This window comes from Clarias gariepinus, chromosome 8 (assembly GCF_024256425.1).
Source record: "Clarias gariepinus isolate MV-2021 ecotype Netherlands chromosome 8, CGAR_prim_01v2, whole genome shotgun sequence".
Taxonomy (NCBI): Eukaryota; Metazoa; Chordata; class Actinopteri; order Siluriformes; family Clariidae; genus Clarias; species Clarias gariepinus.
The window spans coordinates 36,493,087-36,511,961 of NC_071107.1; the positions used below are offsets into that span (position 1 = coordinate 36,493,087).

General features: G+C 40.2%; 2 protein-coding genes across 3 annotated transcripts; one reads left to right on the forward strand and one right to left on the reverse strand.

Annotated features, from left to right (window-relative positions):
* Positions 1 to 478: 478 nt before the first annotated feature.
* On the forward strand, positions 479 to 7,455 carry tmem234 (transmembrane protein 234). Of its 2 annotated transcripts, XM_053501428.1 has the most exons (6): positions 479 to 550; positions 2,603 to 2,754; positions 4,736 to 4,802; positions 4,943 to 5,035; positions 5,241 to 5,389; positions 6,948 to 7,455. In XM_053501428.1, exons 1-5 carry the CDS (start codon positions 538 to 540, stop codon positions 5,339 to 5,341), a joined length of 426 nt encoding a protein of 141 aa, XP_053357403.1. In that variant the 5' UTR covers positions 479 to 537; the 3' UTR covers positions 5,342 to 5,389; positions 6,948 to 7,455. The 2 variants fall into 2 exon arrangements, with proteins under 2 accessions (XP_053357403.1, XP_053357401.1); XM_053501426.1 differs by having other exon boundaries at positions 5,241 to 7,455.
* A 380-nt stretch (positions 7,456 to 7,835) lies between these two features.
* Positions 7,836 to 18,856, reverse strand: dcdc2b (doublecortin domain containing 2B). The gene is made up of 13 exons (XM_053503008.1): positions 18,229 to 18,856; positions 17,876 to 18,074; positions 15,869 to 15,926; positions 13,301 to 13,371; positions 13,021 to 13,152; positions 12,800 to 12,946; positions 12,655 to 12,694; positions 12,512 to 12,568; positions 12,241 to 12,421; positions 11,708 to 11,814; positions 10,681 to 10,752; positions 10,396 to 10,593; positions 7,836 to 9,401 (listed from the first exon to the last, which is right to left on the reverse strand). The coding sequence occupies exons 1-13, from the start codon at positions 18,308 to 18,310 to the stop codon at positions 9,318 to 9,320; spliced, it is 1,428 nt and encodes a 475-aa protein (XP_053358983.1). The 5' UTR covers positions 18,311 to 18,856; the 3' UTR covers positions 7,836 to 9,317.
* Positions 18,857 to 18,875: the final 19 nt, after the last annotated feature.

The window sequence follows — 18,875 nt, forward strand, 5'->3', positions numbered from 1 at the left end:
GAGGAGGGGGTTAGTAGTTTGGAGTTCTCTGAAATATTAAATTAATATAAGAAATAATCAAATAAATCTAAACCTTGTCTTAAAGGTCATATGTATTTGATTTGTTTGTTGTATGTCATAGCTGGTTAGATCTCAGACCTGTGGGAAACACTGGGATTTAACATGTTTCAGGGCAAGTTTTTCCTCAATCCTCAGATTTATTATATTTTTACTGGTGAAATTAATGCATTGTGAATGTGAATGCATTTTTTCGCTGCTGCTTGTTGCTTCACACACACACACACACACACACAAGCTGATGTGACCCAGTGGTCAGAATTTAAAGCTGTTATACTTGGCTTGTAAAATTGTTCATTGTTTTTTATACTGTGCTGTGGGTGACAAAAACATGCAGGACAGTAATCCAGAAGTCAGTCACCTCCTGAAACCATGTGGATGCAAGTAAATAAAATGTACTGATACATTCACCTCCGAGCCGCTGGGTGTCGCTGTGGGTCACCTTCCGTCTGAGGCGCAGCCTCGCAGGCACTCGAGGAAATGGTTTCACCGGGTGAGTGTTTCAACACAAATATATACATTATTTGACATTTTACTTTCGTATAAGATGTTATGTTACATTTCTAGAGATTTTAAATAACATTATCCTCGAAACGTCCTAGCAAAAATAATCACTGAAATGAAACAATAATGCGTGTTCGCGTGCACTGTTTAGAAGAAACCTTAGCATGTAGGGCTACTTCCGTAAACATTAAGAAATAGTTCTGCGAAAGAAGGTGAAGTCTTTTGCGTGTGTAAGACAGTCCATGGACATGATAACTATTTAACTACGCTGTAAATATAAATATGATCGTTAAACCGAGAGAAAACCTGTGTAATTAAAGTTAAATGTTGTAACTTGGATTTTCGTTTCCATGGCAACAGACCATTCATTAGTGGGGGGCGGGGCGGGGGGGGGTGAGAGGTAAGGGGGATGTGTTCTGTTTGTGTTGAAGGATATTTCATTTATACAAGTGCCTAATATTATATATTTTAAACAATTAGTTATGAATGTACACTTGATACACATAAAAAGAGTTATTAATAATAATAATAATAATAATAATAATAATAATTTTTATTTATATGGCGCATTTCCAGAGCTCAAGGACACTTTAGAATGAGTGAAAACAAAAAAGATAATACAAACAGACATTGAAGTACTATAGTAGAAAACAATTAAGTCAACAAACAGACAAAGAAAAGGGACAGACATGCAGAGGACAGGTGGATTCAGGTGTAACATTCGGAAAACAAGTGAGTTTTGAGTAAAGATTTAAATACTGAGATGTTATTAACAGAACGGAGAGAGTGTGATAGAGAGTTCCCAAGTTTGGGTGCAATAACACTGAATGATCTGCCGCCCATTGAAGAGAGACGGTACCGAGGGACAGCGAAAATGGAGGAACGGAGGAACGTAGTGAACGAGTTGGAATGTAGGGGGCAAGCAGATTGAAAAAATAAGTGGGAGCTAAGCTATTTATAGATTTAAAAACAAGGAGAAAAATGTTGAATTTGATACGGTAGGCAACTGGGAGCCAATGGAAATCATACAACATTGGGATTAAATGAGCAGAGCGTTTGGTATAAGTGAGTATTCGAGCTGCAGACTTTTAAATATTTTGTAATCTGGAGATGGAGCTGGCAGGTAGACCAAATCAATGCGTAATGAGACGAATGCATGGATGACAGTTTCAGCATCTTTGGTTAAAAGATTAAAGCTAAAGTTTTCAAGTTTGTCATATGCACGGTAAAGAAACATCTTTTCCCCCATACAAGGAAATTCTCCTTTGCTGTCCTCAATGAATGCCACGAAAAATATATATGGGTATAAATAGCTGAAAGGTTAAACTTTTAACCTTGGTGCAGGTTAAACTTCAGACACATATCCAAGTGCTGCAAAAGTTTCATTAAAACTGTTCAGCGGTCGATTTAAGACACGCCCACAGTTTGACGCATGCGCAGTACTTGCAGTTTATAATCTAGCACATAACTGCTCATAACTTCACTTCTACACAACATTTTGATTTCATTTATGGCGCAGGTTTCATGGCAGGTAAATACCAAAGTAATTTGGTACTGGCAAACCTTTATTAAATAAAAAATAACTGCAAAAGTTTCATTTAATTCTGTCCAGCAAGTTTTGCATGATGCTGTGACACACACATACAGAATGAGATGGTTGGAGACTCCGCTGTATGAAACATAAAAGATATAATTGAAACCGGAAGTCCTGACCAAAACCTTTCTTTAATTTATATAGAATAATGACTAAAGTTATGGTAAATATTTAACACACTAAGTACCATCTAATTCTATAACTGAAATTAGATACAAACTCCTTCATAAACTTTTAAAAAATAATTGTACTGATTTCCTCCAGAGCTGTGTAAACCATCAAATGCAATCTTTTCCAGACTGGATATGTGTCTGATGGATGAACAGATGGGACTCATTTACTTTATAACCCTTAAAGTAAAAGGCTGTTGTGGTGATTTAGAATATAACCTAACAATTTTAGATGATGTCATGAGTTATTAGTTGTTGTTTTTTTCCTTCTGTGTAGTGGAAGTGCTGTGCCTCCTCTTGGTCTCTGCCCTATGGGGAGCCACCAACCCCTTCCTTAGGAAAGGAACCGAGGGCATTGAGCAGGTTAAAAAAGGCAACAAGATCTCCCAGTTTCTGGCAGAAGTCAAGTTCCTGTTCCTCAATGTCAAGGTAGAACTTTTTTAAATCGCTCTCCATTTCTCATACGAGTATGGAAGCAATAAAACCTTTACACAGCATCAGGGGTAGCACAGTGGTTAAAGTAGTGGACTATGTTTCTGAACATATCAGGTTCAAACCCCACGACCACCAAGTTGCCTCTGTGGGGCCCTTGAGAAAGGGATATAACCCTCAAGTGCTTAGATGTAGAATGAGTAAGTCACTTTGGATATGCGTGTCTGCCAAATGCCGTAAATGTTACTCCTATATAAAGAGTGAAATGCATCCATACGGATAAAACTGTGTAGTTTAGGTATGTAGTCCATGGATGCAGAAGTTTACTCCTTTTTAAAAAATCTAATTATATTGCACAATGTTTAATTTGAATACTACAGTTGCAAGCAAATGTATGTGAACCCTTTGGGATCACGTGGAGTTTTGCATGAATTGGTCATTAAGTTTGCTCTGATCTTCATCTAAGTCACAACGATAGAAAAACACAGTTTGCTTAAAATAATACTAGACAAACATTATATATTTTTATTGAACATAACATGTAAAAATTCACAGAGCAGAATGGAAAAAGTATGTGAACCCCTAGTCTTATGACTTTTGCAAGAGCTAACTGGAGCCAGAAGTGAGACAACCTCGAGTCCATTCAGTGTGATGATATTGGATGTGTTCCTGAAAGCTGTCCTGCCCTTTAAAAACACACACCAGTTTTGGGTTTACTGGATTCAAGAAGCACTGCCTGACGTGAACCATGCCTCGCAGAAAAGAGCTCTACGAAAAGAGGACCTACGATCAAGAATTGTTGACTTGCATGAAGCTGGAAAGGGTTACAAAAGTATCTCCAGAAGCCTTGATGTTCACGTGTCCACGGTAAGACAGACTGTCTACAAATGGAGAAAGTTCAGCACTGTTGCTCCTCTCCCTAGGCGTGGTCGTCTTGTAAAGATGCACAGCGCAGAATGCTTAATGAGGTAAAGAAGAATCCTAAAGTGTCAGCTAAAGACTTACAGAAATCTCTGGCACACGCTAACATTTTTGTTGACACATCTACAATAAGGAAAACATTAAACAAGAATGGAGTCCATGTGAGGACACCTCGAAGGAAGCCATTGCTGTCCAAAAAAAATATTGCAGCACCTGGATGTTCCACAGCACTACTGGCAAAATATTCTGTGGACAGATGAAACCAAAATTTGTTTGGAAAAAACACACAACCCTATGTGTGGAGAAAAAAAAAAGGCACAGCACACCAACATCAAAACCAAACCTCGTCCCCCTTGTAAAACATGGTGAAGGGAGCATCATGGTTTAGGGCTTTGCTGCCTCAGGACCTGGACGGATTGTTGTCATTGATGGAAAAATGAATTCCAGAGTTTACCAAGACATTTTGCAGGAAAACGTAAGACCATCTGTCCGCCAACTGAAGCTCCGCAGAGGATGGGTGATGCAACAGGACAATGATGCAAGCATGCAAGTAATGCAACAAAAGAATGACTTCAACAGAACAAAATTCACCTCCTGGAATGGCCCAGTCAGAGTCCCGACCTCAACCCGATTGAAATGCTGACATGACCTTAAGAGAGTGAGTCACACCAGACATCCCAAGAATATTGCTACACTGAAACAGTTTTGTGAAGAGGAGTGGTCCAAAATAACTCCAGATCGTTGTGCAGGTCTGATTTTCAACTACAGGAAACGTTTGGTTGAGGTTATTGCTGCCAAAGGAGGGTCAACCAGTTATTAAGTCCAAAGGTTCACATATTTTTTCCACCTGCACTGTGAAGGTCTACATGTTATGTTCAATGAAAACATATAATGTTTGTCTGGTATTATTTTAAGCAGACTGTGTTTTTTTTATTGTTGTGACTTGATGAAGATCAAAGCAATTTTTATGACCAATTCATACAAAACTCCACGTGATCCGAAAGGGTTCACATACTTTTTCTTGCAACTGTATGTAACGTCTCTTGTTCCTGTGCAGTATCTGGTACCATTTCTGCTGAACCAGAGCGGCTCCTTGGTCTTCTACCTCACCCTCGCTACAACAGGTCACTGACACTCTACTTTAAATCATAGAGTTTAAAAATGCAGATTTATAATCATGACTGATTAGTAGCAGGTCTAATACTTCTTGTGTGTGATGTGAAAGAGACTATATTGATTTGCGCTGTGGGGTCTGTGCTTGCAGATTTGTCTCTGGCTGTACCGACGGTCAACTCGCTCAGCCTGGTGTTCACCATGTTCACTGGGAGACTGCTCGGGGAGGAATTCGGAGGGAAAAGTGAGTCAGAGTGCCTGTTCAAACAGGGTGTAGTGATGGTAACATGATTAATTACATAAATATCAAGTGATGAAATCCTTTTTTTAACACTTAACCCTTTCTCTACTCACAATATTGTGTGTCACTTACCTGAGCTTTCACTGAGGAGAGTATACTGCTTGGCACAATTGAAACCTTCCTCACCTCTCATTCTCTCCCCCCCCAGGTGCCGTGTTGGGGATGGTGCTTATTACAGCTGGCGTGACACTGTGTGTGTTAAGCTCTGTCTCAGAGCCAGTCAGTGCTGGAGTCCACGTCTCATCATGAAGTCCTCCAGAACGATCTGTTTGTTCTTTGACATGGACAAGTTCCTGGGTGGATATTCCATTTAAACCGTTATTGCCATGTCATGTGATGTCATGTCATCATCATTCACCACAAACTTCTCCAATTTATCTTTTACCATGACCAAGTCTAAAAAAATTTTTATGGAAGTCCTTTCATAATGCTGTTTTTTTTTTTTTTTGTCTCTTTTGGCTCAAACGAATAAGAGACACCCAGAACACATACTTCACAGTTAAACGCAGAGTTGATCCAGAATCTTGGCCTCCCATACATAAGAATGGGCGTGTTTATCCATTAGAGCGGAAAAACTTGTTCAAGCTCAGACACCACTGCTGGAAATTTAATCTTAGAACCTGTATGACTTCAATCTTTTAAACAAGGCAACGATCATAGCACATCGACATTCTAATCCTTTATCAGGGTTTGAGATAATATTTATGGTTTGTTCCCTCGGTTTTCAAAAGGTTTGTTTTGAACAGGGTTCTGGACTCCATCAGGAGTTGTTTGTAAAATAAGCACAAACTGTCCTTAACCTGATTTTGGAACAAAACAAATTTTATCCTGAAATCAAAGATTTTTTTTTTTTTTTTTTCGTGAACTTTGGACAGGACATTAAACTGGAGCGGGTGTTCCCACTGTGCTGGTATGAACAGCTTGCTTTCCTTTCCTTTCTTGTCATCTAGAACATCACTTCATAACACAGACCCCTGGTGTTTTACCTTTTTTTTTGTTTTTTTTTTAAACTATCCAGCTGGCCAGATGATTTTTGTCTACTTTCCACAGACATTATGGGACAACGACCTGCTTTCATTTCTTTGTTCAGAAGAATAATGCTTTTTTTTTTCATCCTGTTTTTCACTTTTAGATGAAGATTATATATATATTGTAATAGGAAATGATGTGTAAAAAGTAAAACAAGCTGCTCAGGTTCAATAAATTAACGACCGGATGGGGTGAGAAGCTCGAGTTACAGTTCATATAAAATGTTCCTAAGCTTTGCCAAGCTTAGGAACATCTTATTCATATCTAATGCAGAAAAGCTTGTTCATGCGTTCATGACCTCCAGACTGGATGGTTGTAATGCATTACTGAGGATGCAGGACAACCACCTAGTAAACAAGCTACAGTTAGTCCAAAATGCAGCCGCCAGGGTTCTCACTAGATCCAGAAAATATGATCATATAACCCCAATATTATCATCCCTGCACTGGCTACCTGTTCAGTTTAGAATTAATTACAGAATAGTATTACTTACATACAAGGCCTTAAATGGTTTAGCTCCCACATACCTAACCAGTCTTCTGATACGCTATAATCCACCACGTTCCTTAAAATGACAAAACTCCAGACTTCTGGTAGTTTCCAAAATATCCAAATGTACAAAAGGAGGGCGTTTCATATTTAGCTCCAAAGCTTTGAAATAGCCTTTCAGACAATGTTCGGGGCTTAGACACAGTTTCCCAGGTTAAAAGTAGATTTAAGACGCATCTCTTTAATCTGGCATACACGTAACTCATCCCATAACCTCATACCCCAGTACATCCATCCTGAATGGAATTTTTTTTCCCATTTTTCTATCCATCCCAAGGCATCTGGAGAGCTTTAGTAGACAAAGGCCAACCCTGCGAGGATCCTGAGGCATTCAAAGAAGGACCAGCTCCAGCTGGATTCTGCTTCATGATGGTTTGGAGCTACACATGCTGCTCCTGTGCTCCCAGTGATCCAGACCCCATCTGCCCTTCGCACCTGCCGACTCGTCCCTGTACTTAACTGGACTTCATGTTAATTTAAATAACTTATTTTATATGGAACTTTCAGCTGCATAACACACATGGTGTTATATCATCTCTATCTGTTATCACCGAGATGAGGATGGGTTCCCTGTTGAGTCTGGTTCCTCTCAAGGTTTCTTCCTATTGCTATCTCAGGGAGTTTTTCCTTGCCACTGTCGCCTTCACCCTTGCTTTGCTCTTCAGGGAAAATCTCATTATTATCTAGACGCATATTTCCTCACACATACACACTTCCATAAATTTTGTTTCCAAAATTTTCTTTTCATTTTTGTGAAGCTGCTTTGAGACGATGACTATTGTTAAAAGCGCTATATAAATAAAATTAAATTGGATATCCTGAAGTCGATCCTTTTGTACATTACAGCTGGATGCCATGTAGTTTTTTGTTCACTCACCAGCATTACCTTTATCCTCTTTGATGACGAAAAAAAACAAAACAAAAAAAAGTTACCAAAAATCCATAAACCACACAGAATTGATTTATATTGAATAGAATATTGATTTGTAAGATGTTTAGTTAATAACTCTAAATACTGTTTTATAAATGTGTTAAAAAAATAAGGAACAATTCACTGAAAGACTTGACATTATGTGTGATGTCTAATTTACACCGTAAAGCAAACTGAACTGGATTTTTGTTTATACTTTTTCATGGTTTATTGTTAATACTATAAGACCTCGATATTAGTTACATGAAATAAGAGAAAATAAGAACTTCACATTTATCTACAGGTCCAAGAAAATATAATCACAATGTTTTTTTTAATTTGTTCGGGAACCCTATGACAAGTGAAGCACAAGTTCACATTAACCCCGTAAACTTCCTTGAGCAGACAATGCACATCTCGTTTCACTGCAGTTACGGGGTAAGAAGCTAAATGTAAAGGGTTAATCGCACACTACAGACTTTCACAGTGAATCTAATTAAGGCTCAAGCGGATTCAGAACAATTAATAATGTACATTTACTAAAATATCGCACTCCTCCAGAATTCACATAAACAGGATCTCTGTAACCTCAGTGTTACCGACTCATCGCAAAACTAACACGAGCTTTAAGTCAGTGCAGTTTGTTATTAGAGTGTCAGACTCCATATTGTGGATTGTAAAAAGGTGAAGGTGTGAGTAACATCGTTAATGTACATTTTATACACGTTAACATGTTTGAAAAATCTATATTTTTATATCAGCGGTTTTGCAGAACGAGTGTTCAAAAACTCATCAATATTGGTGATTAGAGGGAAAACAGCATTTTTAAAAATAATTTGGATTTATTTTTAATGATTTTAGGGTGTTGTAATCTCACCACATTTTTAACCCCCTCAAGAATGTGGCAAGATTACAGAGGAATAAGAATAATCATTTTAAAGTCGACTACTCTAACCAAACCGAGTGTTAATTTTGTTTCTCATTTCTTTTTTCTTTCCTACCTTAATTCTTCCTATTCCTTATTGTTTCCTTCTTTTTATCCACCTATGTGTTTTTCTTTCCTTCCTTAGAAATTTGGTCAAGTAAAACATATTTAAAGCCTGAAATAATTTCTTTAAAATGTTCACACAAATAATTAGTTTGAATTTTTACAAATTTTGCCCAATTTCTTGACAGAAAATGCTTTATATTAAAATAAGTTCCTATTTCATCGGACCCGAAATTTTTCACAATTTTATCATTATTTATATTATTTATCAATATCTTGGAGTCGCCTTTCTAACATAATACTCATTGTATTAAAAAAAATTGGTAAACAGTCTCTCGAAAATTATTCCAGTGCATTCTATCAAAGGATGGCAATAATTTTGGAGCACACGTTGCCAAATCTAATCAGATATCCAGATTGACACGTTCACGACGTAATTCGTAACGGAGAGTGAGGATTTTTGTCTCTTTAGTAAAAGACGCTGAGTTCATCATGCACCGTAGTGGCTAACAGTATCTCGTTAGCGTACATTATCACATGACACGGGTCACAGACATTTAATTAAAAACCTTCACAAACTGTAAACTCTACATGATGTAGCGGTAAGACAACAGGCTGGAGAGTCACACAAGCATGCTTGGTGTTAGGAACAGTCTGGAGAACACTGCTCAGGAGATCTAGGCCTTATACACCGTACAGAAGAGGGGGTATTTATTTATGGCTGTATCTGATGTATACTTTCGCCTGGGTCACTCTCGCTGGTGTGACACTGAGGAGGGAGGACGGGCGTGGTCCTGCATCTCCGGGTTGCCTGCTGCTTGAGGACGTCCATCCTGAAATGGAACACACACACACACACACACACACCACATTGATTACAGACCGACATCTGAGTCAGTGCATGCAAATACATACACAAAAAGTTAATGAGTAATAAAAATATTATTTCTGCTAAAGCAAAAACTAAAATAAAGAAATAAAATGTATTAAATTAACCATCATGTTTTTTTTCTACTCAGGAAATTAGTCTGTGCTTTTATAGAAATGCAGGCTGTAATGTTCCAATGTGGTCTCTAACGAGGCAATCATTAAATTGGGGAAAAAATGTCCTTAAAAGAAAATTCCTAAAACGTAAATTGTTTTCAGTAGTGGGGACGGGGGGAGGGGCTCAACGTGTGCTGCAAGTTTGCATTTCATTAGTGCTTCATGTATTGCCTTTTTCACGTTTCTAAATAGCAATGTTTTTCTAGTTTTGTTTTGTTTTTTAATTAAAATTAAAGGTTATTAAACTGAGGTTTTTGGTTGGTCTTTAATTTCCAAATTACTCAGCAGGCCACAGACATTAATTGCGTCCTCTCGAACTCCCACATGCTCTGTGGTTTAGACCATTTTGGAAACTTGGCATGTTGTCATGTAGTAATTTGCCTCCCTAAATAAATTGTTCAACTTTAATCCTTTCCCATCGTCGCTGACTTTCTGTATACCTAAATACCGCACACACATTTGAGGTGTATCTCACAGAGACGGTGCACTCACTCTCGCTATTCCTGATCCACTGGGCTTACATTAGTGTCTCTAAGTCCCTACAAATCCAATAAATGGGAATATCTTTTCATTTGGTCACAGTAGTGGAGGAGATCAGATCTTACCTGGACTATTGGGTGGTAGAGATGTGGACAAATGAAATGGATTATTTAACTATGCAACTATTTCTCCTCTGATTATCATTTTCCTCCTTGACCTCCTCAAATCAGTGTGTCACAATCACACAATAGATGGGCTATTTTAAAAATTTCAGCCATAATTACTGCGTCCGTCTCCACCCACTTTATCATCTCGGCCACGCTCGTGTTCCAGGTCCTCGTCCTCATCCTCTGCTTCCGTCTCCCCGTTCGGCGAAGAGCTCCTTCCCGGTAACGAGGTCTCTCCATCATACAGCCCATACGCCTTCATGTTGTGCTCTCTGTTGCTAGGAGACGGACTGGAGTGTGTGGAAGAGGTCATGCGCTCTTCAGGTGCTCCTGTCTGAGTGAGGACAAGGGGGCGAATCATCAGCAAGGCTAATTAGAGCTGAAGATTGTGGTCTGTAATCAATGTCATGCAAACACACACCTGATCCATGTGATTCGCTGTTTCTGGTTGGCCCTGGTCAAGTTCCTCGTCCTGAACGATCTCAGCAACTCTCTGGAAAATCAGCGTTACAGTATCAGGAGCAATAATACGATCTGCTATGAGAAACGAGAAATCAGCTCATACGGTGAAATCTCTCACTCACATCTATCAGACTGAGCGGATTGTTTTTCATAAACTAGATGGAAATAATATATTGTTTTTTGGTTGTATTTGTCATTTCTATAATGTAGTAGCCAAAGGTATTAATGCGACACATATTATAGTATTTCCTGTGCACTAAACAGGTGATGTCACTAGTTCTAACTGAAGCGTTGTGCTAATTGTGGTGGTGTGTTAAGGCTTTGTGTGACTGATCAGAAAGTCAGCGGTTTAAATCTCAGCTCCTCCAGGTTGCCGTGCAAGCAAGGCCCTCAACCCTGTGTGCTCCAGGGTCGCTATATAATAACTCAAGTCTCAAGTGCGTTGTGAACTTTCTTGCCAAATTACTGTCCTGCAGATGTTCTCTTTGCTCAGCCAGATCCAGTCGTCTTTGAAGATAGAAATAAAAGACTTCCTGCTAAATACTGATTGTTGGATATCAATCTCACTGCGGAAAATGTGCCACCACTAATTTAACTTAACTGAAGCATATGGTAAGCTGTTTTTAATCTATCTATTTTTTTTTATTTAGTAAGACTCCCTCAGTAAAATGGCCAGGACAATACAAACGAGAGTTCTGATAAACAGGGTCTTGTAAATGACAACAGCAGATTCAGCACCATGGACAGTAGTTGATTAATTTACTGTACACTTTCGATGACACCCACGTGATAAAATGAAGACGTGAATGAAAATGTGCCAACTGCATTTAACTGTATTTTTATTTATTTTTATTTTTTGGTGATCTTTATTTATCACGACATCAGTATTCTGGACATTAGTTCATGTTTTACGTGGGGACAGAATGAAGTGGACTGGAAGAGCTGATGGATGTCACTATAGAGCGAGTGAAGATGAGAGTTCCCACCTGATCCACAGGAAGCTCCACAGCCGTACTGTTGTCCTCGGCCACCTCCTCAGCACCTCGCACCTCCTCTCTCCTCCTCCCTGCGCCCTTAAACACACTCGCATGGCCTGCAGGACACACACACACACAAGATTCCTTAGGGCGCATCTCCTCTCTCCTCTCACACACAACCAAGATTCTTCTTTCTTTTCAATCCCTCATCACATACGCCGCTCGTCTTATTGCTATGATTTCTTATTCAGAAATATCCCGAATCAGTTCGACAGATTAAGGCGTGACCAGTCGGTCAGTGCGTCCGTCAGTTCCAGTGAGACAGCTGTATGCTCTTTATGCATCGCAATGAAAGATTTTTTCATTTTTTCAGGTTAAAATAAAACTTTTTTTCTAAAAAAGGATGCTGACTAAACATTCACCTTTTGCACCCAGGGACCCGCTTTTAATGAAAAACGAACTTGCATAAACATGACCCAAATATTTAAATATTGAGATCATTTAAAGTACAACACTGTGGAACCTCCTCTCCATGTTCCTACCCGTGTTTCTGGCAGCTCTAAGAGTGGGTCTGTGTTTTCGCACCCGGACAGGATTGGCATAGAATACAGAGCCGTCCTCCCTTTCCCCTCCTCCTTCTCTCCTCCTCTGCAGCGGCTGAGACAGATTCGTTCCCTCCGGCTCGGCCTCGTCTCCCGTGGACTTCACGCGCCTGCCGTCCCTCTGAGACACACACGGGGGTCAGCTACACACTAAAAACTAAACACTTATCATAAGATGAAAATCCTAGCTCGCTGTCTGGATCCACCTTACCTCGGGTGAGTGAAGGAGGGCGGAGTCACTGTTGCTGTCTTGAGGAAACTTCCGGTTCTGTGAGACATCGTGAAAATAAACAGGATTAGCTCTACATCACACAGTGCAGCTACAAACGTGATCCGGAGATGATGCTGCTGTACCTCGGCTCTCCTGTGCACACCACGGTCCACAACGTAATGTCTGGAGAACAACAAATCAGAAGAAATCCGTCAGCCCTTTTACACAGCAGCATCTTCAAAACCATCATCATCATCATCATCATCATTTTCTTCTCCTCTTCCTCACCTGTCTGCACTTCCTCCTGGCGCTTTGTTCAGCAGGACCTCCAAGTACGGCAGCTTTTTGAAGCGCTCGGCACCGATGGCGACGTAACACTGCCCGCTCTCCAGCTCTTCCGCCGAGGTCACCGTCATGCCATCCAGAGTGCACAGCCTGAGAGGTCAATCAAAGGTCAAATAGAAGCTTTAGAAAAAAAAAAGTCTGCACGTGTAGGTGCGTGTCGTCACCTGCGCACGGCGCCGGTGCGCAGCATAGCTTTCTCCGAGACCAGGCTGAGAATCTGCTCCAGGTTCTTCAGAAGGCTCCGAGGGATGATGAAGCGCATGGCGGGACTGAGGACATCTCCATTCCTAAAGACGCTGCACAGACACAGGGTGTGTATAATTTAATAAGCATCATTATATACTCATAAGATAAAAAAAAAATAATAATCAGGAAGCCCCCTTTACACTCTATACAGCCATAGTGTTCTTGTCTGTGTACGTGTGTGATGGCCGTGTTACTCACTGTATAATACAGGGCAGAGTTACAACCTTCCTCCATTTCGCAGAAACGTTGGGTCTGCTGAGCGCTTTACCCTGCGGAGAGGAACACAAAGTTGTAAAGCTGAGCGGGAACCTGGAACGGATCACGAGTCTCACACAAAAGCCGTCTCGCCACGCGTCTAACGCTGGCCTAACACCCAGCTCCCATCTCATGTAGCTCCAAATCAATCAGAGCTACAAAAGACAATCCTGTCAGTGTGTCTGAAGGATTCCTGTGAATGAAACGCAACACCGCGTGTTGGCTCTGAGGCCGATTAAATAGCGCTGCATGGCTAATGAACGTCTGAGCTGTCTTTATTTTTTTACTCTGCTGGTATTGAATTCTGAATCGGGGATCACAGGAGAAGAAAACAACAACCTCAAGTTGATAAAGGTGGTACGTGACTTTCTGTTACAGCTGATTACTGTGTAATAACTAATATACTGTCTGTCTGAATTACTGTACAAGCCTGACTTTCAGCAACTTTTCTGATAACGTAACTGCAACAAGCACATAAAGCTAAGTTAATAAAAAGGTAACTCCTAGCTAAATCATTTAAATAATGTATGGCTTATGGGAGACACCCTTAACCAGAGCGACTCTGACATTTATCTCTCTGTACATTTGAGGGTTTAAGGCCCTGCTCAATCGTAGCTCGGTGGTGCTGGGGTTTGAACCTGTGACCCTCCGATCAGTATTCCAGTGTCATAATCATTGCGATACCCCCCTACCCTCCCAAGCCAAAAAACAAACAAACTCTAAACTACACTAAAACATTAGCACAAATTCCTATAGCTAGACTAGCTAAATGTGCAGTGATGAGACGACTCCAGAAAGTGACCTAGAAACAAGACAAAACATAGACTTGACCAAGAATCCTTAGAGCTCAGTTCTCACAAACATTACAGGAAACTTTTTTTCCGACCTCCATTTGTGTTGATCCTGGGAACTGCACTGATTTTATCGTTTGTTTATGGTTCCCCAGACAGGTTGCTTACACATTTCTGTAGCTTTAGCTTATCTGACCTTCTGTAGATCTGATCTACATTACGTGGTCTTATATTCCGACCACTTCAGATGAAGCACAAGTATTTTGAGGTACAGTAACTGTGCCATGCGATGATGTCTATTTACAAAATTTACCAGAATATTTCAGAATAAGTGCTTGGGTAAGATATCACGGCTTTCCCTGTACTTTATTTGGCAGGGCGTGTACTAAGTAAGCAGATTTAAAATGAATGAATAAGTGAGTGAATTACTCACTTACTCCTTTACACATTCTCTATGCCGCTTATCCGGTGCGTAGAGGGCACAAGCAGAAGCAAGCACACACACACACTGAGGGTAATTTGGAAATAATCATTTGTCTAATCCGCCCATCTTTGGACTGTGGTAAAATAAAATAAAACGTCTCATTTCGAAGGAAGATTAATGACAGTCAGATATTTAAGTGTCTGTATTTTGGATATATTTAAAGACGTATCCTTTGCCTTTCATAATCCAAACAAACTGTTGTTATAAACACGCAATAACTTTTTAAAGAGATTATTATGGAATAAAAAATATTCACCACTATTTTAACAAGTTTTAATAAATGAATACACAACCATCACAGGAGTCCGATATCTCGTCCTTATCGTTTCGTGCTGCTTCACCTCAAACTCTTAAAACTTATTGTTTTATTTTGATTGAAACCCGGATACGTCACATCCCCGACATGCCCGGACAGGTTTAATGCCCTGATATCAGGAAGTCCGGTGGACTGATGGACAGGTCAATAACGACACATTCTTACTTTACACCCACACACACACACACACACACACCCACAATCAAAGCCACAGCAACAAAACAACAGAAAAGTGACAAGTGAGGAGAGTGACTCAGTAACACCACAAACTACTTATTTCTGTCTGATTAACTATAAAAAAGTAGTTTCTTATTTCATGTAAAGAGGATCAGAAACTGTCATTAATGGCATCGAGAAATGGATAAAAAGGATTACGTGCAGTGTGTGTGTGTGTTTTAGTAATTGATGTGACGTAAACCCTGCTGTTATGGGAAAATTATTAACTTTAGAGTGATCACTGTAAATGTAGAAAATTATTTATTAATACTTAATTTAAACACTGTAAATTAAAGAGGAATTAGTTAAATCGGAAAAAAAAGATTAATAAATGAAACCAAAAGGTGATCATTTATTTAAAAATAAAATCCTTTAAAAGTTCAAAAGTTGAATACATTTAAAAATAAAGAAATATAGTGGATACATATGGTTTAAAGAAGAAAAGTGTCGATATTAAATAACTATTACATTTTATAACGAAATAAACGAAAAAAATGTTAATCTTAAAAACTATTTAATATTTACAACAAATGAAGTTCACTTTAGAACAAATTAAACGCACACATGTTTGGGGTATATTTGCGTTCAAAGTCAGTAACACAATTTTGGCCTGGATAATTAAAATTAATTAAAAAAGAAAAAGAAATTTAATTCATAATCTTTGGGATTTGTCATAAGTAACCTGAATATGGAATCTCACTCACCTGCATGCCGTCTCCGATCCGAGCCGCTGGAGCTCTCTTCATCCCCAGACTCAGATAACTGTGAGAAAGCGATAAAAAGCAGAGGGACGGATCAACACTGGCACAGAAAGGCATCCACGCCGCTGCAGTAATGTCTGGAGAAAAGGGCTCCTTTACGGCCTGGTTTCTGTGACTCCTGACGACTTGTTTGCACGAAGCCGCTGTGACGTCTCCGTGGCTGAAGGAGACGGTCTGCCCTTTGACTTTATCACCAAAAAGTGAATTCAGGGAATAATGTGGAGCTGTAAAGTCACGACATCCTGCTGCTCAGAGGTGGCACATATTTGGCAGCTTGAGAAGGAATAGAGTGTACCAGAGCATAAACTGATCAGACATACCTTTAGAAGCACTGGCAGGTCAAATGAATAACAGTGATTATCCCCTGATATTCACACCTCGCAGTGGGAGCGACGTTTTAGGCAGAGAGAGAGAGAGTTTGAGACGCTGAAAGCAAGAAAAATGCTCAAGAATAAGTATGTGAGAGACTTTAAGGGCCACATTGTGATATCCGTGGCCCCTTTCAGCAGGATATACCGCACCCCGACGCACTGCAAAGTCATTTACATTTAGGCATTTGGCGGACGCTCTTATCCAGAGCGACTTTATCTCATTACACATCTGAACAGTTGAGGGTTAAGGGCCTTGCTCAAGGGCCCAACAGTGGCAACTTGATGTTTGTGGGGTTTGAACCTGAGATCTTCCGAACCGTAGTCCAATGCCTTAACCACTGAGCTACCCCCAGCCTCATTTAGGGATCAAGGTGTTGACTTCACGTGTTAAATCATTTAGGGACCAAGGTGTTGACTTATTTCCTTAGACCACAAGCTGACCGAACGTCTGCGGGATGTGCTAGCTTAAAAATTCTGATTCACGAATGCCTCACCTTGAAAATTACAGGACTTAGGAGGATCTACTGCTAAGACCTTAACACCAGACTAATTTAAATCTCACCTGGATTTTTTGGAAATTCATTTGTACCCCAGACTGTTTTGCAACACACTCAGTACCGTTAATCTTTACAGCGGTATATTTTAAGAATTCATAATGCCACTAATCTGTCACACAATACCTTTGACTCTTAGGATTTGTTTGTCGTTCCGTCACTGCGTTCGCAGCATTTTATTCAACTGAATGGAAAGAAACTGAAAACTAGGAGGCGGACTGATCCCACAGTTTTCCTCACTTCCTGTTATCCAGGATATCCATGTTCCAGCTTTCAGCTACACAGCGAGGGTGAAAATGCAAATGTAACGTTTGTTGTTTGTATTAAATAGTGCTTTAAAACTATAGTTCCTGGAGGAACACCTGCTATTTTAGTGTTTTCCCTGCTCTATCACACCCAGTGCAATTACGCAAAGGCTGCTAATTAGCTGATTAGTGTAATCGGGTGTGCTGGGAGCTAGGAAAACATTAATATGTGCAGGGCAAGCCAGGACCGGAGGTGAGAATCGCTGCTTTAAATCACATGTTGCACCAGTGCCCAGTGTATATGTAGTGTGTGCGGTCATATGCATCATTGTTTATTAGTAAAGACTTAGAGAGGGTACAACATGATTTTACAGGTTTTTAAATATCATTGATATATTTTTGAGTGTTTACTAATGGAAGAGTGTTCACTGTTTGAAACCCGTCCCCGAAAAAATCCTGGAAAGCAGCATGCGTTAAGATTTAAAAATGTATTATAAAACTTTGGCGTAAGATAAAATCTCAAAAATCCTTACATTATATTATAATGTACTGCAGCAACTACATGCTAAGAAACCCTACTGAAATATTGTTTAAAAAATTGTTGTCGGCTTTTTAAACAATCAAAATCATGTGGAGTTCAACTTAAACAAAAAACCTAAAAACTAGATTTGTGTTTCTGATATACACATCACGATGTATCGCTAAACAGAAGCATCACCCCATCCCTATTACTGAATATGACATCTATTTTTATTTTTGATATTTACTCCCCATACTCACTCAAGTTTCTTGAACTTCTCGAACCCTGCAGCCACGTACTGCGCCCCCTGTTGGAGGTGCTCCAGATCGGGTACCCGGTGCCCGTAGCGTGGCGTGTAGAGCGTACGCACGGCCAGCGGCGCTCCGATGCTGAGAGTCACGTCGTTCAGGAAAGAGTCCATAGTGGAGACCTGCCTCTGGTTCACGATAAACCTCCTACCTGCCTCGCACAGAGAGAAACAGGACAAAGATCCCAGGTTAAAAATAAATAAATTCTGTAATGCTAAACTCAGGATTGTAAGAGCTGCTCTACACGTGATGAGGCTGTTACGCTCAGCGTTAATCGTTAGACAGGAAGCAGAAAAAGAGCAGACCTGAGAAGAAGGGATCTCCATTCTTGTACACCACCACGCTCTTCACAGGGGGCAGGAGGGCAGTTACTCCACTGGAGGCCATCACGACTGACCCCGGCAAAATCAGATTTCTAACTCTAACACTAACACACAACCATCATCCAAAGACTTGAGGAAATCTCAACACACAATTTCAGTCACATACTCTCACTCTCTCTCTCATCATTACAGAATATCAGATCATCCACAGAAACCTTACAACCAGCAACGTGGAACTGACTATACCTCTGTTCCTGCGGCGTCCCGCGCTCCTGACCAGCTCAAGCGTTCGGTGTTTAGTGTCTACCCCACACACACGCACAAACACACGTACACACATGCATACACACTGGAGTGTTTCCTGGTTGCTATGGCAGCATTGCCAGCGATCACTGGTAACAACAAAAGAGGGGGAGAAGGAGGGAGAGAGGGAGAGAGAGAGAGAGAGACGACATGGGGAAGCACAGAAGGTTCAGGGCACATAAATCTAACGACCCCTCACTTTCGCCGGAATAAAGACAACGCACATTATTTTATAGAACGAGAACAAAACTGTGACTGTTCACAAGAAACCATGACATACAGACGTAAATCTGACGGACGGTTCGAGGTGACCGAAAAGGCTGCAC